Consider the following 25,259-nt stretch of genomic DNA (forward strand, 5'->3'; position numbering starts at 1 on the left):
ACCACTCGTTTTTTAATAGATCAGATAATGTATGTTACTGGCGGGCAAGACATTGTCCTCTTTCAATTCACTCAAGGCCTTGCTCAAGTGTAACCAGGTCCCCCATTGATATTATGTTTAACCTTTTTGTTGCTTATGTTTCTTTATCTTATACTTAGAAATATGGGGCTATATTCAGGCGAAGGTAATGGAAAGAGTACATATAAATTGTGCATGTGGATACTTAACGCCAAAGGCTCTACAAATTCATTGTAGCTTTATGGAGAGCTAGGCAAATTTCCATTATACATGTATATTGAGCAACAACTTTGTATTAACAAGTATTTTTCTCAAGTGTTACAATGTGAAAGGTACAATTGTATTATTGGGGCAATTATCGAGGAACAATGCAAGGATATTAATTTTAACATACAAAGTAAACACTGGGGTCATATTACAGAAGCATCTTAAGTTAAAATTTTACCTTTTCCTTAAATTCAACAATTTCCTTAACCGATTTATTTTATTTGAAGAACGTGTTATGCGTATTGTATTTTCTGCAATTAAAATATGGACACTTAAGTTTTTTAAAATTGAAAGCTCCATTTTTAAGAACTAGTTTATTAAAGAAACATAATGATTCCAAATTTTACACTTAAGTTAAAATATGTTAAAAATTTCTTAAGATGCTTCTGTAATACGGACCAGGGACCTCTAAAGTAAAAAATAATCCGTCAAGCATCCGGCTTTGCTGGCGTATGGCTTTTTCCAGAGTCTTTCAATATTCGTGTATTTTTCCCAATTTCAGGCAAAAGATTACGAGATGTATCAGGTTGGCGGGCTAACATGGAGAAAAATTCATCCCTCTTTCTGTTTAAGGAAACGTTCAAATTGTCAATTTACATTGTTTTACAAAATAATAGATATGTAAATATTTTGTCTTTAGTTTGTTCAATGTACGATGATAAACGACATGCTTATCTAGATATCATGGTTTAAATCAAAGTATGACACCATTTAAATCATTAGTTAATTCTGACAATAAACCTGTTAGTAAGATTATCCATTTTCTGTATCATGACTTTGAAGGTATGAAACTTAAATGCATAAACTCACCTTTAAAAGCAACCTTACATACGTTACATTGATAACTTTTCAAAATTATCTGTAGTTTTCATGATATGTTATAACATGTTTGTTAATTATCATTGCAAAATTAGTATTTTTCTTGGGTTTTTAACAATGAGTTATAAATTGTAAAATAAACATTTGGTTCTGTTCTGTTCTGTTCTGATATTAATCCTTACCAGTTCGTGTGGTGTGAAGTCGAAAAAGAATACTTTAGATGTGTAGCAGCTATGAATGGCACCCTATATCATGGGAAAATCAGATTAAGTTAGTCACCGTTTCAACACCAACACTTTTATTAACTCGTCCTTATACTATTCAACTTTTTGACACTAACAAGCTTGCCGAAGATGCAAAGTTTACCTTAATGACACGGTAAATAAAAAAGTAATAGTTGTTTTAGTCCATCTACTTAGTTTTTTTTTGTCCGAAACCACGCATTGAATATTGATCGCAATTATGGTAATCTAAGAATCGACGCCACTCAAATCCGGGTGTAAGTTTAGTTTAAACTTATTTATTTTACAACGATTGAAAAAAAAGTTATTACAATATTATATTAATCACTCTCGTTGGCAAAATGTTACGCGAGAGTGTGGTCTTTTGCTTTGGGGGAAACCGGAGTACTCGGAGGAAACCCACTTGTCCGGCTTGGTGACAACGAACCAAACTCAAATGCGCCCAGGTCGGGAATCGAAACTGGGTCGCCTATGTGAGAAGCGATTTTCTTGCATACCGGACGTGTGTTTCCGGTCATGTGACCAGTACTGGAAAACCCCATCTTACATACCCCATGTAAGATGAGTCACGCGCAACAACGCGCCACTTCTTATTTCATTTATTGTATGGTTTATGAAAGATATAGAATGCCATTTCAATAAAGTGCAATCAAATATATATGTTTGCAAGTCTTTTAATTAAAATTGAAAATATTTCATCGTAAAAAACACTATTTTTAGTTATTTAAAATTACTACGCTCTATGACGTCAGTAAACAACGTCGCAAATTTAAATGTACGAAAGTTCGTTTTCTACTTCATTTTTTTTCCATAAATTCATAATTTTAAATATGCAAGAAAAAATATCAATCATGTTTTTCCGGTCCGGATCGAAAAATCCGACCCTCGGGCACGCTGCGTGACCGGTAACTCGGCAAGCCCCGTTACCGGCTTACGCGCGTGCCCTCGGGTCGGATTTTTCTATCCGTACCGGAAACACATGATAGATACTTATAGCACCAATCACTGCGCTAAACGGACAACCGAGAGTATTGCAGGTCCGAGAAAAGAAGCACAGAGAAAGAGAGGCCATGCTCTTTGTTATAAACCGTCGTTATCATGGCTTATTGCAACGAATGACCCCCAAGGCTAAGCTCCTTCTTACACATATGCTTCAGCATTAAATTAAACCAAGATACAAGAAAACTTATTTCACGTTGGATATACATAAATTACAACAATTACTCGCAGAACTATTTTTCCGACAAAATGAAATCAAATTACATATCAATAATCGAACACAGAACATGTAAGATAAATAATAAATGCATTCAAATAAGGTTAAAGTTAAATAGTATTAGAAAAATAGTTAAAACCTGGGCAACCTAAAACGAAATGAGTTTTTGCCATACATGGATGTTCTTACCCTAGGGATGTCAACTGTGTTTGCAAATCTGAAATTATATCCGTGTTTTATAAAATTTAACAAGAACATGTAAAACACAGGATTGTCCGCTACATCTGTGAGTAACAAAGCCTTCACTGTAGTATCCTGATTATTTTTGTAAATAACGTAAGAATTACTATTATTGCGCGCAGGTTCAATGTTCACACATCAAAATGCTTTTCTGCGCTCAGCCTCTCGCACGCAATATAAGTGTTGTATAACCGTTACTGTCCATTAGGGAAGCCTTTTAAATTGAAACGAGGTTTACCAAATATAACAGGTATTTTAATCGGATATCTTGGATGTTTACGTTGGTTGCATATTCTGTGTTAAATTAACAAATATGGCGAAAAGAAGGATTATGGATGCCAAATGCACTGTGATAATTTTTGTGTTTTCATGTTTAATTGGAACATTACGTGCAAATAAAGGTGAGGATTGTGCTTTTATGCGAATTGTTTTCATAATAACAGATGTTATAACTCATTTAGCAGGGTTTTTTTCATTCCATTTTTTCTCACCTGTGTTTATGTTCTCAAAAGTCTGAATCATAAAATAATTATGTAACATTTTCAATGTTCAAGAATGTTTGTTTTGCTCCTTTTCATGTTAGAAAAAAACATGTGAGTGTATCATTGCATATTTATCAAACAAAAATAACTTGGTTTATGAAGTAACTTAAATAAACACTATCAAAAAAATTCTTCAATTTGTGTCACTAAGTAAAATCATCAGATTAAAAAAACTGATAAACAGAAATAAATATCTGTTATACAAATACATGCCAATTTTTCTTGAAGACAAATCTTTGAATAGTTATGGCCTTGTCATAACACTTCTGAAAATGAATTTGATTGCCATTGGTATTTAAACCATTAAAGCAAGATCTGACAATATGCTTAATTTAATGACCTGTTAAAATCACATTAAGACTAATTGAAAATAAGTGTTGTAGCAATATAACTCTTGACCTGATACATTGTATAATTGTAACCTTTCTGACTTAACAAAACCTTACTTCAAGTACACATGTACTTGTCTTGTGACTGGGCTGTATAACCAGAATAATAAAATACACTATTTGCTTTTCTGCTGTGTTATAAAGCTGAAGAAATGATTAAAGGATACAAAATATAGAGTACATCAAATGAGTTAACCCTATGGAAACAAATGGGCTTTTACTTTACATTAAAACATGGAATGTTTATATTAAACTAAGAATTGATTCTTGCCAAGACCACCTTATTATAGCCCTATGTTATAAATAATAAATCAGCTAGCTTCTTGAAGTTGTTGCTATTAAATTGAATTATGTGTGTCTTAACTACATGTATGCTCCCACTTGTTATCAATCTATCAATGACTTAGTTATATGTTTACTGTTTGTTGAGTTTGTACAGGTTGCATATAGTCTAAAATATTAGACGTGTTATACGGGATTCTTCCAATCCCTAACGTCTAAACGGGAATGTGCAAAAAACGGGGGTGTTTTAAAAATATTGAAATTGTTTTAAGTGAAGTATTTTATGGTTGAAATTGATCATAAAGAGTTATATTCATATTTTACCATGTAAGTGAAATGCTATTTTGCACTAAACAAGCATTTAATGCATTAAAACAAGTTGTTTACCTTTCCAATAAAACGAAAGTTGACTGACACAGAAAACTTTTATGCGAAGGGGAACAACTCGATACAATCGTAATAACTCGGCCTCCTCCGACAAAGCTTCGAGATAGACCTCGTTATACAATCGTAACAACTCGGCCATGGCCGAAATGTTCCGAGCGATTTAAAACTGTGCCCTGAAGCCTTGCAGGTGCCCTTCATGTATAAATCGTTATGTTTTGACAGAATGAAATGAAGAAAAGCCGTCAAACTCATAATTATAAGTTGGATATTTATTTTTTGTGTACGGAACTAATATAAAATAACATTATCTGGTAATATTTCTTGTTTTTATGATATTTTATAGACGCTATATGCTTTAACCCGGAATCCTGATCGGAACAACTACCCACTTTTGATACTAAACAATTTGTACGTGAAGGATTTGCCATATCAAAAATCTAAAAAAAATCCGTCAACGTACAATTATTTGGACTAAGGTTGCATAGAAATAAAATTTTAATTATTTATTCAATTTGAACATCAAGCTATGCATACATTTGCACTAGTGATAGTTTTGTTTTTACATTAATATATATGGCCAAAAAAAAAGTTGTAGTTCCTGTAACATGCTGACAAAGATAAAGGCTTGGTTGTGTACCTGTAGGTGGGTATGGAAAACATTTTATATTGGATTTTTGTCCATTTTTTTATATGTATATCATTATATGTTTTTTTACGTTCATGAACGTTCTGACATCAATGTTGCCAAGAAACAAAAAAATCAAGTCTGCTGTATTATCTTGTTACTAAGGCCTAAAAAACAACATTTTCGAGTTACCAAACCCTACCTACGAAATAGGAGGGGACCCTACTGTTTTTATAGTCAGTTGTAGGGCTGTGTATCGTAACTCAACTCAAGATACGATACGGAGTACGCGATTCACGATATATCACGATACGCATATATATATATATATATATATAGATATATTATTTTTTTTATGTAGGACTTTAATGTTTGCCTATTTTGTAAACTGTTGAGCATATCCTTACCAAAACTATATTTTTAATGTTTTTGTTATTTTGCATCGGCGAAGATGCGTGGTCATGTTTGTAGTGTTTCCATTATATTTTAATTCGGCCAGACACAGTTTACAAATAACTAGTTTATTGTATTACTTTGCAAAACCAAAGTTCTCCCAAAGACTTATATTTTGCCGGCGAATTTCTCTAGGGTTTCTCTTTACTACTGGTAGTATTTCCTGCCGCCAATCTTGACTTTGCAGACGACTGAAAACTGTCAAAACAGGGAAAGCCACTTCAGCAGCATGTTCGCATACAGCTAGCTGGCAGATTCCAGTTGTTTTTATATCTTTTGTAAATCAAATTTAAAAAAGAAATTGCAAATTTTTTAGTAATTTTATTTTCATTTTTCCTTTTAGTTTGAAAAATAAACACGGTGTACTTTGATAAGTAAGATAACTAGTTGTAACGTATTTTGCTAGCTCTACATGCTGTTTGCGAAAATGCGGCTGAAGTGGCTTTCGCTGTTTTGACAGTTAAAAATGAAAGTTTACAAATTGACCGGATCGTGCAAAGATGTTTTTAAAGTGTTTTAAACATATAAATCTTAAGTCTAGGTAACGAATATAACGATACGCGTCACACACCATTTTTTTATGCGATACGATACAGTATATCGTTGAGTACCGAATCACGATTTCACGATGCACCGATGAATCGTTACAGCCCTAGTCAGTTGGTATAAAACTAAATAATAAAAATCTAAGTGTGTGTTTCAATATGTAATTAAAAACCTTTTAAGCTTTTTACAGAAGAACTTTACCACAATTCTCCAATGATGACAATAATGTTCATACAGAAAGCCTAATCTGTCCAAATAATGGTACCACATGGCCTTTGTTTCAAATAAATTATATATTTTATTTGTTTACTGAAAAACTGATCAAGGTCCATTCTTAAAAAAGGGTTTATCAAGAACCAGTTACCAAAACACTATTTTTATAATGAGTGACTTTTAAGTTCAAATTTATGATTTTAGGCCATTATATTAAACCTTTATCAATGTTGCAAGCTGTTAGACTCATGGTTTTGTATTTGATTATTTATTGTACCCAGCAGGTGATAAAAGATAAACTGAATGATATTTCTGGATAATCATGAACAAAATTATGCAGAAAGTTAAATTCAATATTTTGTCTAACAAAGAAATGTTTAAAAATATCAAAATCTATTGATGTTCTCACAAGAGAACGGAAATTGTTCATTTTAGGAAAAAGTGGTAGAAGCAATTCACTATTGTAACGGTAAATTTAATCACGAAGCCATCAATTCTTATTTTCTTGCCCTGCTAAGGGACAGTTTTCCATTGACACTAGGAAAACATATTTGTCAAGAGGAACAAAATCGGTCTGGGCTCTTGGAAGGCAATTGTAAGCTGTGAATTGGCACATTTGTTTTCCTTCTTTATTGACCAACTTAAGGAGGTCTCATTGGTTTGTTGCTGTAAGAGAATAGAATTTACAGCTTGATTTGGCTCGAGTAATTCATGATATTAATGCGTTCACTGTGGCAAGTATGCTTGTAGAATGGCTGAGGACAAATCACTGCTGACTGAAGTTTCCTACATACCAGGATATAAGTTATGCAGCAATTTTTCTTCCGTCTGAAAGTAGGTGTTATTAACCTCTATATAGACCTTTCAATGACCCAGACATTAGTGTAATCTTGCAGGCTTTTTTCTGACCATTTTGGGAAATTGACCCTAGACATTTTTGGAAAATAGCATAGCAAAATACAGTGGTCGAAAGTAACACAAGCCAGCAAGCCCTGCACTGGTAAAATGCCTTCTGGGCTTGCTCAGATTCTGAATTTTATATAGCAGGGCTTCTTAAAAAATTTGATGCTAAACAATAGTACAAGAATTCGGGCTTGTTCATCCAATAGTCTAAATTCGATGACTGAAAATATGCCATTTTGAGAAAAAGTAATCACTTTACACAACAATTAGAAAAATTAACAGTTAAAAAAACAACCTTTTCAGTCCCCTGCCAATGAAGAAATTATTAGAATATTACTTTCTTTCCCCTTTCAAAAGACCTGAAATGGCTGAAATATCAATCCGTGTGAGTAAAAATATCTATTGCAATAAATCATGTCCAGTTAATATTGCATACTGATTCTGAATGTTATGAAAAACAACGATTTCTGACTTCAATAATCTCAGAAACTCTACATCGCATAAATCATTAGGATGTTGAATGAACCATTTATTAACTGGTAAAAAGACTTTCATATTTAAAAAAATATATTCTTAATATTTTTTTTAGACTTTTGATTGGGATTTTTTTCTCCAGACTGGGAAAAAAATCATATATATTTGGCTAGGTGAAATATTGAGTCCGATAGTCGGACCCGTGAGAACTATAGAAAAAGGCCTTACACACAGTTTTGCCATTGCCCCAAAAGGAATACTGGAAGTGAATTTCAGAGTAAGGTTTAAATAGTCATTTTAATATGTGAATATATTTCCTTGAATCAGAGCCTGTTTCCTTGAGCTGAATGCACATTGCAGTGTACACGAACACTTTTGCAACATGCAGGACATGTTCTCTGTAACCGATATGGCTTAAATGCAGGACATTTGATGTAGCGCAGGACAATATTATTTCCTTATTACCAAAATATTTATGTTCTGGGTCTTGAAATTAACCTTCACTACAAATACTTTTTCATGTGTTCGAATGTTTCTATATAAAATAAAACTCGATCCAACAAATTAATTGTTCAGGCTAATACAAAAGATCAGCCATGATATATAAGTCATGCAGTATCAAATTTAAAATCAACCTGCACTATCCTGTTTTCTATTAATATCATGAAATTAGATAGTTATCACATATTTTGACAAGGAAGTTTTGCTGAAAAATCTAGTACTTTACAAAATGTAGTATGTACTGGTAATATATACATCCTGTTATTGTAATATCATTCTTAAATAATCAGAACTGAATAATTCAGGTGGAGTTCTGCATGTTATTCATAGCAGTGCTGTTATATTTTAAGCTTCAAACATTTTTATTTGTTCTATTGTGAAATACCATTGATTTTATCTTTAAATCAGTTTTAGAGAGTTACATAAGCTTATTTTGTTTACAAATCTGAAAGCTTCAATTTCAAACAATTTGTTGAATCATTCTGTGACATACTTTTTTATGTAAAGTATTTTGTTTCGTAACCACTAATGGTCAGGTGATACATATGTATAGTTTATTTATAAATTTAATCCATTCAGTGTAAGTCATGCGAATCTTCTCTCTGTAAATGGTCTCATTATTTAAATGTTCTATATTCACAATTATAAAACAAGGTTTGGCGAGTTCAACGCAGCTTTTGTTGTGCTATAAAAATGATCATAAAATTCTTTCAAACTCGAAAGAAAATTCAAATGTGCTTGATCAATGGTTCATGTAAATAAAATATTTATATGCATTACAGAAATGCTAATACATGTATGTATAATTTATATTGTAAGCTAGGTCTTCACGGTACATAAAACCTTACCAAATGAACTGAACCTTAAGTATATATTGAACTGTTCCTGCAGATATATATATATATATATATGAAATGGTACAATGTATCTGGTTGTATAACTGCAATTTGAATGCCGTTTTTTATTTGAAAATAATTGATATGCTGTTGCATGCTGAATTGTAATTTCACTTCAGACATATTTATTTGTTTTTAATAACAAAAAAATCAAGGTAAACCACACCATTATAATAATTTATATCTATGAAAAGAATTTCCTGAATCATGCTCAAGGTTGCTTAAATACTTTTTTGTGAATGAATGCAAAAAGTAGAATTGTTTCAAATAGACCATGGGGCCATGATAACGAAAAGATTCAAGTCTGAGTTGAATTTACTAATAGTAGCAAAACTGCAAATCTTTATTTCATTATAAACTCTTTTTTTTCTTTTTGAGTTTTGATGATGAAATTGTGCTGAATTATATAATTTTTCAAAATTGTACAATTATTCATATATATATATATATTTTGTAAAATGAAATGAATCTTAAATAATTTATTCTTTGTAATTTAATAACAGTACATATGAGTCTAAATCTAGACTCAGACTTAAGACTTAGTTCATAATCATGGTCCCATTTTAAAATTGTCGAAAACTGACATTTACTTGGTATCGATGTGTACAATGCATTAATTTTGAAACTAATTAACTGAAGTACCACATAGTTTAATTACAATGTATTTATTTTTCACAGTTTTTTTCGTATTTTTCTATTAAAAAAGATTACTAGGTATGTATATTTTCATTAATTGTTCATTTAAATGTCTACCCAATTTCTGGTTTCTTGTTGCAATTCTGTTTATATTTGATAATTTCATGGATAGAGGTTGGTCACCATTGTTGTTTTTGGGGAGACATTTTGATGTTAAGAATAATGTTAAGCCGATATTAGAGGCTGACTGCTTAACATTTTGTAGATCACTTCTAAAGCAACTCAAAATAAATAAATTATGAGTCAGGTTAAAAATATTACATGACCAAACTTAAAACCTTAATGTTTCACTGTTATAACATGAAATGTTATAATTAATTTTGTTTATGTGAACTAATGATGTACAAAAATGTGTAAAATGAACTGCAAGATTAAACTAGAATTTGAATCGACTTGTAAACATGCAATTCATGTGTAGAAACATGTACTGGAAAGGGAACAGTGGTTTTAATCAAGTCCATTTATGACTGCATGTCTTAAACATACACTATTTGCTTTGTGACAGGCAGTGCTGGTACAACACGGGGACTTCAACCATGAATTTATGGTTAATTCTCATTTAAAACTGTAAATAACATCTTATGACTCATCAATAATGGTTAATGGACCATACACCAAGTTTAAACTCTGTTCATTTATATAAGTTTTTGCTAGAATTTAAAATTGGCGCAGGGAGCTACAGTAAAGGGTAGGGAGTTGCAGAAAGGGGTAGGGAGTTGCAGAAAGGGGTAGGGAGCTGCAGAAAGGGGTAGGGAGCTGCAGAAAGGGGTAGGGAGCTGCAGAAAGGGGTAGGGAGCTGCAGAAAGGGGTAGGGAGTCACAGGATGGGGTAGGGAGTGGCAGAAAGGGGTAGGGAGACACAGGAAGAGGTAGGGAGTGGAAGAAAGGTGTAGGGAGTGGCAGAAAGGGATAGGGAGTGGAAAAAGGTGAAGGGAGTGGAAGAAAAGGCTAGGGAGTCAGGCAGAAAGGGGTAGGGAGCTGCAGAAAGGGGTAGGGAGCTGCAGAAAGGGGTAGGGAGTTGCAGAAAGGGGTAGGGAGCTGCAGAAAGGGGTAGGGAGCTGCAGAAAGGGGTAGGGAGTCACAGGATGGGGTAGGGAGTGGCAGAAAGGGGTAGGGAGACACAGGAAGAGGTAGGGAGTGGAAGAAAGGTGTAGGGAGTGGCAGAAAGGGATAGGGAGTGGAAAAAGGTGAAGGGAGTGGAAGAAAAGGCTAGGGAGTCAGGCAGAAAGGGGTAGGGAGCTGCAGAAAGGGGTAGGGAGTGGTAGAAAGGTGTGGGGAGTCAGGCAGAAATGGGTAGGGAGTGGGAGAAAAGGCTAGGGATGGGCAGAAAAGGGCAGGGAGTCACAGAAAAGGGTAGGGAGCTGCAGAAAAGGGCAGAGAGTCACAGATAAGGGTAGGGAGTCACAGAAAAGGGTAGGGAGTGGCAGAAAAGGGCAGGGAGTCACAGAAAAGGGTACGTAGGGAGCTGCAGAAAAGGGCAGAGAGTCACAGAAAAGGTTAGGGAGTCACAGAAAAGGGTAGGGAGTGGCAGAAAAGGGCAGGGAGTCACAGAAAAGGGTAGAGAGCTGCATAAAAGACTTGGGGGCTGCAGAAAAGGGTAGGGAGCTTCAGAAAAGGACAGGGAGTCACAGAAAAGGGTAGAGAGCTGCATAAAAGACTTGGGGCTGCAGAAAAGGGTAGGGAGCTTCAGAAAAGGGTAGGTGTTCCCAGAAAAGTGCAGGGAGCTGCAGAAATTTGAACTGTTTGTGTTAATATATCCAAAATGAAAAGGCCATGGGCCTCTTTCCATATTTCGCTGAGAAAGCCCTTCTACCAGTTATACAAAATTTTGCAGGTTAACAAGTAATGAGGATATTCGGAGCATGTCTAACAAGAATTAATGAAGTTGAGGTTACGAAAACTCCAGATTACACGACATTGGTTTTAGCCAGTTATTGTAGGCTACAGGCCATGATCCAGAGTGTTTGAAATAAACATAAAAAATCATGCAAACAAATGAGTATGCCACATAAAAGATATAACACAGGTCAACCATTCTACTGTGACATGGTTATTAATTAAATGATGTTAAATTTTCATGCTTTTTGTAACTACGGATCATTACCTTACTTTGTAGTATGATTTAAGTTATGGTAATAATTATGCTTTTTGTAGCTCTGATAAATTGAAAAAAGGTCGTTTCCATTGTTTTGTTATATCAGGGTAAAATATTTTTTATTATTATTCATGCTTTCTGTAGCTATGATACAAGGAAAACGGATCGTTACCATTGTTTTGTTAACTAAACTTTAATTATTCATGCTCTCTGTAATTATCATATACTTAAAATATGTCAGCTTCATGCCTAAGGTATGATACATTTTGCGCATAATTAAGTTTATCTTATTCAGTAATAATTTTAAGTGCGTTCTGTTTGTAAGGAGGATGTACATAGGCAAGACTTAAAGTATTCATTGTTTCCTCTTCTGACACAGGGTGAGTGACTAAGTGCAAGTCTGAGACTGTTGATAATTTTTAAAATTCCCCCCCTATTTTTGTTTTAAAATAATTGGATATCAAGTTGTTAATATTAATAAAGAAAAAAATCCAAAGAAAAATAAATAAATCTCATACAAAAAGCAATTACTAAACCTTTATGGTTTGGGCTGTTTTTTTCCAGGTTGTTGGAGAGAAAACATTGAAACTACCCCATTGAAACTTAAATTAGCCAAAAAAGTGCCATACCGGTATTTATAATATTGCAGTTAAGTTCAATTAATATATTAATTATCACTTTAAACTTAAGCCAATCAAAGCCAGGTATTTTGTGTTGTCTATTGCATTATTGGCATAGGTCACCAAATCCTAACGAGGGCAAGAATTTAATTGTAATAAATATCGGTTAATACGGATTAGTTAGATATTTTGGTAAATTTTCAAGCAGTTCATGCCTTAAGCTTCATGGGCCAAATGTGTTTGCTGTTTAACAGAATTGTCAATGCAAAAACTTGAAATAGTTTATAATGTATTGTTACATAACTTATGTTTACAAACTTATTTTGTTAACTGGACGGCATCATTGTTCATTTGCGTCGTATTTAAATTATACACGTATGTAAGAATGTCATATGAAATTAGAGCATAAAATTGCTCCTTACAGATTAAATTCAAATAAAAGGAATAACATAACATGTAATTTTGAACTTGAATTTCGAGGGCTGATTACAAAATGGTAGTTAAGTTATAAACTACCTGAATTTATATACCAATATGAAACTTAGAATCTTTCTGAAATCCATTTGATGACTCACGGGACTTGGAAAAGTTGATAAAACCTTAAATATATCTATAGAAAACAGGCAAGAATTTAAATCACATTCTACGAAAGACCGACATTTAATAAATCAATATTTCATTTCAATTCCCTTATATTTTTTCACGTTTTCATCTTCACAATTTTGACATGCCAACTTCACAATTTCACAATATCAACTTCACAATTTCATGATTTTAACTTCACAAATTCCCGATTTCATGGCAATTAAATCATGATTACATCAAAGTGTGAATTCGTGAAATTTAAATTTAAATTAAAATGTCACCACAGTTCTAAGTAACATCCTTTAGAGATTAACTGTGAGTGTTCTATCTTTTAAAGCTGCACTCTCACAGATTTACTGACAACTTAAAAAAAAAAAATGTCTTGGAATGAGCCAATTTCTGCGCAAATACAGTACACTCAACGAGTTACACCCACTTTGCCCTCGCTAAAATCCCCACTCGAGTTCCTCTGAGTGGCTGGCTTACCGCCGAGTTTTATATGAACGATAGTGTTGAGAACTGTCCGATCCCGCGGCAGAACTCCGAGTCTGATCAGATAAGCAAGAAATCATTCTTGTTTAGAAGTTATTTATTATGTCTCCCCCTCTCTGGGGGAGACATATTGTTTTTGCCCTGTCCGTCAGTCCGGTAGTCCGTCAGTCCGTCAGTCCGTACGTCACACTTCGTTTCCGATCGATAACTGGAAAACCGCATGACCTAGGATCACCAAACTTGGTAGGGAGGTTGGTCGTGAGGTGTAGAGGATCCCTATCGTTTTTGGGGTCACTAGGTCAAAGGTCAAGGTCGCGGCGACCCCCAATATAAAAAACATTTCTGCTCAAAATCTTGAGAACGGTTTGACCTAGGTTCACCAAACTTGGTAGGGAGGTTGGTCATGAGGTGTAGAAGATCCCTATTGTTTTTGGGGTCACTAGGTCAAAGGTCAAGGTCGCGGCGACCCCCAATGTAAAAAACATTTCCGCTCAATATCTTGACAATGGTTTGACCTAGGTTCACCAAACTTGGTAGGGAGGTTGGTCATGAGGTGTAGAAGATCCCTATTGTTTTTGGGGTCACTAGGTCAAAGGTCAAGGTCGCGGCGACCCCCAATGTAAAAAACATTTCCGCTCAATATCTTGAGAATGGTTTGACCTAGGTTCACCAAACTTGGTAGGGAGGTTGATCATGAGGTTTAGAAAACTCCTATATTTTGGGGGGTCACAAGGTCAAAGGTCAACGTCGCTGTGACCTCTAATGTAAAAAAATATTTCCGTGCAATATCAGGAGAATGCTTTGTTCGTTTCCGATCGATAACTGGAAAACCGCATGACCTAGGATCACCAAACTTGGTAGGGAGGTTGGTCGTGAGGTGTAGAGGATCCCTATTGTTTTTGGGGTCACTAGGTCAAAGGTCAAGGTCGCGGCAACCCCCAATATAAAAAACATTTCTGCTCAAAATCTTGAGAACGGTTTGACCTAGGTTCACCAAACTTGGTAGGGAGGTTGGTCGTGAGGTGTAGAGGATCCCTATTGTTTTTGGGGTCACTAGGTCAAAGGTCAAGGTCGCGGCGACCCCCAATATAAAAAACATTTCTGCTCAAAATCTTGAGAACGGTTTGACCTAGGTTCACCAAACTTGGTAGGGAGGTTGGTCATGAGGTGTAGAAGATCCCTATTGTTTTTGGGGTCACTAGGTCAAAGGTCAAGGTCGCGGCGACCCCCAATGTAAAAAACATTTCCGCTCAATATCTTGAGAATGGTTTGACCAAGGTTCACCAAACTTGGTAGGGAGGAAGTACAAATTTCATGTCCATCATTGATTATTTCTCACCTACGACCACACAATGGGGGAGACATGCGCTTTTTCAAAAAAGCAATCTCTAGTTTTTATGCTTATACACATGTACCAAGGTTTAATTTGTATTTGTGTCCATAAAGGCCAATTGAATATTGTCTTGAATAATAAACATTGAGTCATTAAAGTATTGCCACTAATTTTATTGCATCATAAAGCAGCCTACTATTTACACGATTCTAAACCATGACCTCTGACGTCAAGCGCGTGATCAATACAATGTAGAATATACTATTTGTTATTGGGGGTTAAAAATAGCTATGACGTTTAATGGAATTTTCCACAGAAAACGAGGCAAGGATCAGGCCTTCAAAACCATGCGCTGTGAACTTTGAACGCGTGTTTGACCTCCTGATTTTCCGAAAATGTGTAACCTAGCGTTTCTTGGATGAAATGTGTTTATCAAATGAATGTATTCTGTCATTAGCAAAAACATGTTTATAAGATGCATGTGCAACTAGTGAAATACGACTGCATTCTTGCGGTAAGCTTACTTCATGCAAAACGGGCAGAGGGAAAAGAATTATAGCAATTTACTGGAGCCTTCATAATTAGTTGATAATTTTAATAAAAAATAAAATAACTTTAGCATAGATTCTTATCAAGTGTCGAGTTAACCCCTCCAAGTAACGCCGAGTTCGTTATTCTTCGGTCAACTGATCACCCTCTGAGGGCCTGAAATTCAAACTCCGAGGAACGCGGACAGTCAATAAAATCAATGTGTTGGCTGCGATAGCGAAAATCCGCGGAGGGAAACAGAAAGTGGGTCTAACTCGTTGAGTGTACTGTAGTTGCAAACCAGTGATATAAAACTGTGGACAAAAGATCAGATCGCAGATTTTCATATTTCCGTTTGAAAATTATTGTTTTACGGCTAAAAGCATTACGAACAGTTAAAGAAAAATGCATTTTGAACTTCAATATGAAAATCTGCAACCGATGTTTTGTCAGCTGAGTCTTATATCACTGGTTTTCTTGCACTTTCGCATAAATTGGCTTGTTTGAAGACAAAAAATAAAACAGTTGTTAAAACAGATGATCCAGTGGCCAGCTTTAAGGCCTTAAAAATAATACATTTTGTTTGGTTTACTCGACCATACCAAATAGGCTCTGACCCTGCCGTTTTTATAGTCAGTTGATAAAAAAAATATAAATTTTTTTAGTTTCAAGTGTTTTATTGTTTTCAATATGTAGTTTAAAACCTTTAATAACAGCTTTATACAGAATATTACTTTATTACCACAATTCTCCAATGATGACAAAAACATTCTTACATTATAAAGTCAAAAAAAGCCTTAAAACCTATACATACCCAACCTGTTTTTAAAAAGGATGTATAAACCCTAACCAAACCATTTTTTTGGCCCTATCATAAATTTTGGCGCAGAATTACTGGTACCATTGTTTTTCTGGTATTCCTTTATTTTCAAAGAAAATAATGGCAGAAATGTGATTGCCCCATTGTCTTATTCGTAAACAACTGTTGCGATTTGAAGATGAACTCATTGTCGTTCATCAAAACATTATTTGCATTTTTATTACAATCTTTATTCCATGTCTTGGAACTGGAATTATACCGTAGTTGTCATGATAGATGTGCAGGGGGACTTTTTTCAAGTATGATTTTGTCTGATTCTGGCTGTATGATGTTTTATGAACCTTTGATTATAAAAATGATTTAAGATTTTTTTGTTAAAAATTATTGATGATGTATAAAAATCTAAAAAGTTATTGATAAACATCACTCTATTTGCTGTCATTAAAGAGGTCGGGATGAATTCAATAAAAACTATAACAGGGAAAAATTAGGCTTCATTTTTATGTATAACCGGGGGTATGTATATTTATATCTAAATGCGTTTAGACTGAGGGTCAATGCAGCATTTTTTAAGGCCCCAGAAATACACAAGAAAAAAATCTTAATTTTTATAGTCGTTATTCGGAATACAAAAGTAATGTGTTTTTATAGTCCTTTTATATGTGCATTATTAACACTTTATATGACTCTAACATTTAATATGAAAGGCTAAAGAAGACGCAATTTCTGAAAACCCTAGAAAAAAACACAGGAATATTGAAGTTCTGCTCGATCGATGAATAATGTCTTTTTTCAGAGCACGCTAGTTAATAAGAACATTAATGGTAACTTTAATCAGTGGAATTTAGACATGCTGTGCTCGCTTCATTGTTTTAATATTTCAAAGATTCTTAAAGAATTTGGATTTGGTAATGTTTCAGAAGAAATATAATTGAATTTGAAAATTAACTTTCTCGTTAATTTGGTCGGAACAAAAACTTTTATTGAATCAAATAGAGCCGAGCAGCTTACAGCCATTTTAAATGTTGATTGAACTAGAAAATGGGAGGAAATGTTTCTTTCCTTAAACAGGTCTTTTTTCAATTCAACAGGTTTTCTGAAACTTGGGCATTTCAGATTTATTATCTTTTAATTTAATGAATTTCACATCAGTTTGGTTAAGAACATTCATGATGTGATTGAATGATGCTCGTGTAATCTGTGTGCAGTATTTGTATGATTTTTGTTTCTCACTCAGTGTTATTTGGGCCCTTGTACCTTGTGCCTCTAATTATATCTATTACTGGACTCGACCTATTTCCATGGTTTATATAATCATGGGCCCATGTCTCCCAAGTTGAGCCCTGATAACACCTTATAGGAGGGGATAATAGGAACGCACTTTGTCCGTCAGTCTGTCTGTCTGTCCGTAAAATTTCATGACCGGGCTATAACTTTCTTATGTTGTCTTTGTTGAGACGAATGTTAACCTTGTGACCTTAATGTGCAGTGACCTTGACCCGGGTCCATACCTCAAAGGTTAAGGTCACACGAGACTTTTTTTTATACTTTAAATTGATACCTTAATATACTTATATATATATACATACTTTTTCCTATATATGTACACATATAAGATGTTTAATAGTACTTTTGATTAAAAGGGTTAATTGGAATGTGCAACAATTTTATAGTGTGACATTTCGAAAGCTCAGTAAAATGAAAGTTTTCAGGGGGATGGAGCCAATTCATGTAAATGCGTGGAACTAACAGTTATATTTTAAATGCTACTGATCAATGTCTTTTAATATATTATATAAAAACATGTATACTTGTTTGTTATGGTAATTTATGATATTTTAATTCATTTCCATGGAAGCAAAGTTTTTTACCTGGTCCTTTTTAACAATATTTTTTATTCTTATATTTCTTCAAATTGCTGGCTACAGTTTTGTATTTCACATTGCAATATTATTATGTTTTCTACAATTCAACCCATAAAAGTAACCATTAAATATCTCTTTTCTGGACTTGATGAGTTATAGGTTATTGTTCAAGTTATTGTACATAACAGTAAGAAATGTCAGAATGTGACACCAGTAGTTTGTTAACTACATGCTAACACACTAATAACTGTTAATATTTCATATTTCTATATAAAGTAAGACAACACAACATGGTCTGTAAAATAATGTATACCGTATATGTCCTTTTAATTGATGAGGGCGTGGGGATAGCTAGTGTTGTAACTTATGATTATCCGATGTGAAAAAAAATCTTGTCTTTTTTAGAACCATGAATTCAATTCAGGAACTTTTGAAAATCCGCAAAATTTGTGTAAAAACTGAAAATCCTATCAGTATAAGCTGCATTGTAGCTCACAGTGTACACACCCTGGCAGGTGTATTTCAATGGACAAATTTCGGCATGAATGAGGAATGACTTATCACATTGTCATGCATAAAGGGAAAAAACGTACCCAATACTATTCAAGGTGCTCTAAAATGGCCGCCAATTGATTGCCTTTTTTGAGTTTATAATAAGCATTGTTCATGTCGCAGAATCAGAAAATAGGCCCATGAAAGTACCCTTGTTTGACTTTTAGGTCATGCACATTTATTAGGACATTTACAGTATGTAATGAGTCTTTTTCTAAAATGCATATATTTTTTACAATTCTAAGAAAAGAGTCTCAAAAGAAAAAAAACAATGTTCATTTTCCAAATCTGTCATTTATTTTGAAAAAACAACAACAGTGTTATAGGAATGAATGTGAAAAGAATGCACTCTGTCACATAAAATTTCATCTTTGTGATTGCAGTTGTTTTCGACTTTAAGGTGTTTATTCTGACCCACATTTTCACTTTTTTGTAGGTATATATATCATTCTCATGACGCGCTGAAGCATATTCAACAATAGTTATAGTTATTATGGCCCAAAGCATGTAGCAAAGTTTACTTCATTATCTGCATGACTTTTAGTTGTTTAATGTTTTGTGAATTATGAAATTAATCTTTAAAATGTACGTCATAACACTTTTAGGCGTTTTGGGCCGTGTCCATAAAAATGTGTTGCATGTAATCACCCATATAAGTTTGTCGGTTCAACGTCTTATTATTATAAATTAAAGGTCATTAATTGTTAAAGAAATTATTTTTTTGCATTTATAATCCAATGGTTAAAAGAAGAACATTTTAGTGTGCAATCAATAAGATATGCACTGGTAAATAAATGTTTGCTTAGCTTGATCTGAACTTGATAGTTACATGTATATAGCAATTATAATGCTCCTTACAATTTTTTAGTGGTCAACGTATGTTTTTTGTCCAATTTGGAGGCAATAATAGTCCTTCAAATTTGGCAATACGTTTATTTTTGTAAATTGGCATTCAGCCCGTTATTATATAAATCAGGTGAATCAGTAGATATAAAAAGTGGCTGGCCTGCTAATGTAGTTATCACCATAAAATGTAGAACACTAAATAGTTAAAAGTTGTAAGTATGTCCATACATGTACTGCACAAAAGAAATGGTTATGTAAGGCACCGGCATCAAACCATTTTTTTGTAAGTTACATTCCAACAACCTTCATAACCATTACTGAATACCAATATAAAAACTAATAGACTTTCGATTAGTCCAATTTCAATGACTTTAATGTTGACCTATCTAATTTCACTTTTTCTACAATTATATGGCTATTCTTAAATTGGGCCATTGTATAAGAAGTACTCAATTGGAGGGAATTTATATGAAATTAAAAGTGATCTTAATGACCTTACAAGTTCATGCAGTTAGAGCTGTCTTTCGTTCGCCCAGCAACATGTACATGTTCAAACGTCAATGTGTTACATTTAACCATGCGCCCAGGGGCAAGATGGAGACTGCTTGGTGTAAATGGTCATTATTTAGTTGTAAATAGCCTCTTGTCAGAAGGTCATGAGACTGCAGTCAGAGGTCACCAGGTACATTACATGTACATGTAGTACTGTAATGTGATTACACCAGCATATTTTTTCAGTAATGGTTAGCATGAAAACGAAATTATCAATCTTAATGGAGCCTTTATGTCAGCTTAAAGGGTAAGTTTTCAAGATGGAGGGTTCAGTGCAGTACTGTTGTAACAACTTTTATTTCTATATTAGGTAACAACAAAATTGCACTTAAAGTTCACAAAATGAGGAAAATCAATGAAGAGAGGAATTATTTTTACTTAGTTTTGTTATAGGCCTTAAAATTACTACAGCTACTGATATTTAAATGTTTTCCACATTTTAATTATTTTAACAATTAAAATTGTCGAAATTATATAGAGGATAAATGTTTCGGTTTAAGATAATATTATTATCCACTTACTGCATGCAGCACCAGGAGTAATACTTTATGAATGGGTTTGCCATGAGTGAAATATTTACTTTTAGTGTTCACGAGGTGATAACATTGCAAATTCTAACAGGTCTTCTAAAAGTTTGGAACCTCAATCGGTCCGGACCCGGTGACAACCCCCCTCGCCCCCCAAAAAAAATCACCCCCCCTCTAAATAAAAAAAACGAAGTCCGATTATATAGAAATGTCACACATTTTCGCGACGTGTATTTTGTCAATATTTTTTCGCGATGTGGCAATTCGTAAGAGGGCTCTAGAACCACGATTTAGATAGTCATTGATACAAGCTTAATTCGAATGAGATTCTCATCGAGTTCTGTGGCGTTTCTTACAAGTACGACTGCGATCGTAAATTAACTGCGGCTGGCGGGAAGACGACAAAGAGTGATAATATTAACAGTATTATGATTTATTTGCTTAATGCATCTACAGCGGGTCAACATTTAACTGATAATCTTGTATAATAATATATATCTAGATTTATAACCGGGGCTTCAAGCTATAAGTTTGATATCGACAACGAATTTTTCATTACAGTAACTGTGAATTAAAATGATGTAAGCAGCGCACTCAGCTATCAGACTCTGTAGTTAATCAAGCGTGTCGCTGTTGATATCCTATATGATTAGGTTAATTAATTCAGAATTTTAATGCTTCCGCGGATTAACAATGACAATTACATTTATCTTTAAAACCGTTTTTAACTAGCAATGCTTCTTTATTACAATTTAAATTTAACAGTTTGGAAATCAACAAACGGATATATCATGTAATGATCAACGACGACATAGCATATTGCCATATGAAAATATGGACCGATTTTAAAACTTAATCGGGATAACTGCAAACACATAATCAACACATAATTTGTTTAATTGTGTCTTCTGCGACCTACCAATACACGCGATTGGACCTATTGCAAGCGTCTGCTAATTAACAGATATCGAGTGTTCAGCGTTGCGGAAAAAGCAGCTGGTCGCATTGGTCCGATTGTAACTAGGACACTTCATTGGGGGTAATTTTGAATGTGTGAATGACCCAAGAATGTTTGTGTATTACAATTTCTACTGTCTTAGTCGTTTTGGACCAAAATTATAAAAAAAATGAGAAAATTTCGGACCAATTTTTTTTACACTTTTTGAAACTGAAATCGGTCTGGCTTGGTCAAAATCGGTCCAGACCGGCAAATTGCCGGTTTTTAGAAGCCCTGATTCCTAACCCTGAAACAAACATTTTTTTTCTTTTTATTTCATGTTCAATATAATGTGACTAAAACAAAATTGATATCTATAATAGGAAAACAGATGAAATTTCAACCAAATGACATCATACCGAAAATGAAATTAAATGAATCATTGCATTTCCTTCCTGGCATTGTATGACTGTTTATGTTAGCATTTTTACAACGAAACAGGTAAAATTTGAGAAAATGGTGATATCATATTTCGATAAACTGATCACTGATTCAAACTGTGAGTTTATTGAGAAATGATCCAACATGGTATTTCAATAAACCACTAGAATGCATAAAATAAAGCTTGATTGAGGCAAAAGCTAATATCTTATAGATTTGCTATGGAGTATCCACTTGTGGGGCCATGAGAAAGTACCTTGGATGAGGATCAAACTCATTTCTTCTTGGGTGAGTCTCAGATGGTCGCCAACTGACCGAAGAGCACCCATAGGCTAACTACATGTATAATACATGGATAGGTTATCATTTTGCATCCTTATACAGTAACTGTTATCTTTTTTTTCTAGTAGTTTGCAAATAAAAACAGTTTGATTGGTCAACTGGAATGATTCGATATTACTGACCAATCAATAAACATTTTGGCTAACTTTATTCAAGGCCAAAACAAATAAATGGTTTGGTTAGGGTTACAGCTGTGAATTAAAATTCCTTTTAAAAAACAGGTAGTGTTGATAGGCTTTTTTTTCAAAGGCTTTATGTAAGAATGTTTCTATCATAGAAATATATTTGAAGAAATCTTCTGTTTAAAGCTTTAAAAGTTTTAAACAAAATATCAATTTTTTGATTATTTATTTTACCAACTCCGGCCTTTAAAAGTGGTAGGGTCAGCGCCTATTTTGCAGGTAACCCGAACCAAATGTTTTGTTTATTTAGACCCCATCTAAAGAATAAACCAGGTCTAAACAATTGCCGATGCTGATGTTTTAATTCATGGAAGACCCACATAAGATCTATTTGTATACAGATATTCAATCTATAATGTGCAATGAGTTTTAAAACAACTACAAAACTGTTGCACAGCACTATTTCCCCCCCCCCCCCCCCCCCCCCCAGAGTCTGTATGTCTGAAATTGGGAAGACAATTATATTGACCTATATGAAGAATGATTTATTACAGGGGGCATAGAACTAAATTAATTTATATATATTGTAATGTAAATGTCTGGAAATTACAGAAAACTGACATCGGCTGTCTAGGTCCGGACCAACATTGCAGAAGTCAGACTTGCATGACTTAATCTTATGATCACACAACGTCATTAAGGAAAAATTCACTTTAAGGTGTCCCACCCATAAATATTGGAAAAGTGTATTGTTATTATCATTAAAATTAATATGAGTCCTGGGAAATAAAAATAATATGAATTCTACCGAATGCCAAATTTCGACCTCCTGGAGCCTCGAAACATGAAACTATTTGTAACAAGTATTCAGTTCAAATGGCAACGACTTTTACCTGTAATATTGGCGTTGTTTACACGGAAATATCCCTGGGTCATGATCATTAGAAATGAATGAAACACATTCAATCCATGAGACTGTCCCCTTTTTTTTGTAACGAAAAGGAGCTTTGCCTTTAAAGGAATTATGACAGTCTCAAGGATTAGCGAGGGGCAGATCCAGGATTTGACGTCAGAGGGTGTTACAAAGGGGTGTAAGCTTATAAGACATGCGCCCCCTCCTTGGTTTAAAATGTTGTTAGTGGGGTTTGGGGTACTCCCTGAAGAAAATTATTTTATTGCTTTTTATCCCCCGCCGAATCAAAGGTTTCGAGAGGGGGATATTGTTTTGGCGTTAACTGTCTGTCCGTCATTCCGTCGGTTAGTCCGTCTTTCCGTCCGGAACCATATCTTGGTAGACATTGATCAGAAAATGTTCAAACTTGGTCAGAATGTTCCCCTTGATCAAATCTCCACCACTTGTAAAAGTGGGTCACATGGGGTCAAAAACTAGGTCACTCGGTCAAATCTTTGGAACAAACTAGAAGCATTATACATGGTCAAATATTCATGAAACTTAATCAAAATGTTTTCCTTGTTTATATTGTAATAAAATGTAAACATGGCCAACAATGTGTGCTGAAAGTTATTATCAATAAATGAAATTAAAACAAAAAATGGAGCTTGAGCATTTAACAATGAAAACTATGTTATATTTAAAGACATGTTTCCTTTAAATATAGAAGGGATGTCAATCAAGGATACTTCCCTTTAAGTATTGTTCTTGTTGTGAATACCATAATAAGAAATGTCAAACATATTTTCCCTTTTCTGTCTCTGAATCCCGGGACCAATACAGAATGATTGTTATTCATGATTTATTGCTCATATTCTGCCGATTGAATTAAAGGACTTGTCCGTGGAATATTACAGCAATCAGGGGTAAACCGCGTGATGCCCTGGCTGTGATCAACGTTCTTTTGAGAATTCTTAGATCTAAATTCAAGCTGGCATGTCTGATGACTGTGTCAAAACAAGTAGTACCAATCGGTATTAAAGAGAGTCGTTTACTGTGTTTATGTTGGCAACAGTCTTCATGCATATTGAGTTATTTTACTTTTATTAGATTTTAATAAGATTTACTACAATTGATACAATTGTTTAAAAATACCAAAAAGAATGAATAAATGTCAAAAACAATGCTTCTTCTGAATGATACCGAGTTTAATTTGAAAGAAAGGTGAAGAAAACATGGTATAACAGTAAATCACAGTAAAACTTGCATTCACCAATCCTTTAATATTTTTGCGTTTTTAGCGATTAAACACACGGTAACAATCAAGATTGTTATCAGTATTTAATATTTTCCATAAATGCATCATTTAGTAAGTAGTAAAAGGGTTATCAGTCAAAATTTATGTTGTTTAAATATACATGTGTATGTATATGTATTGATTTTGAATAAGAGTGTCACTTTTAATTTTATGAACAAATATTTTATGGACAGATATATATATATTTCAATAATTTAACAGAATGTTCTAAATCCAAGCCTTATAAATCATTCAATTTGTAATACCGTACGTTACTGAAAGGCTTTTTGGCACAATGGCGCATTATCTGTCACATTTTGATGAAATATGATGAGCTATTATTTATCATTAATTCAAGTTTTCATCAATTTAACTGATTGCAAATGTTTCATTATGAAAACAATATGTGATGTTGTCTGCGGAAATGAGTCTTGTTTTTTAAGGTATTGACGTTACCAACAAAAAACAACTTTTAACCATTAGACATTGTATTATAAAACAAACATAAAACAATGTGTAACATGAAATTAATGGACCTTTTTTGAAAACATGTCAAATAGATATGTTTGCCTGCTTGTGAGGCAAGTTAAATTTCACCTTGCTTAATTTAAAATGTAACAATGTTTCAGACATTTCCCTGACGACATTTTCGCTGACGACGTCAAATATATAATTGCATGAACTACTCTAAATAGCTACTACAAA

The 25,259-nt window shown here is 33.9% G+C and overlaps 1 protein-coding gene across 9 annotated transcripts in view; it reads left to right on the forward strand.

Moving 5' to 3' along the window:
* The first annotated feature begins 3,040 nt into the window (after nucleotides 1–3,040).
* The window catches only part of LOC128204055 (plexin domain-containing protein 2-like), an 86,146-nt gene continuing 63,927 nt past the window's right edge, over nucleotides 3,041–25,259 (forward strand). For 4 of the 9 annotated variants that reach the window (XM_052905425.1, XM_052905717.1, XM_052905788.1 and 1 more), the window contains exon 1: nucleotides 3,043–3,203. In XM_052905425.1, coding sequence (XP_052761385.1) covers nucleotides 3,116–3,203 — 88 coding nt within the window. In that variant the 5' untranslated portion in view covers nucleotides 3,043–3,115. Of the gene's footprint in view, nucleotides 3,204–25,259 lie in introns of all 9 variants that reach the window. The other 5 variants (XM_052905857.1, XM_052905926.1, XM_052905989.1 and 2 more) reach the window with 2 other exon arrangements.

Source organism: Mya arenaria, chromosome 1 (genome assembly GCF_026914265.1).
Source record: "Mya arenaria isolate MELC-2E11 chromosome 1, ASM2691426v1".
NCBI lineage: Eukaryota > Metazoa > Mollusca > Bivalvia > Myida > Myidae > Mya > Mya arenaria.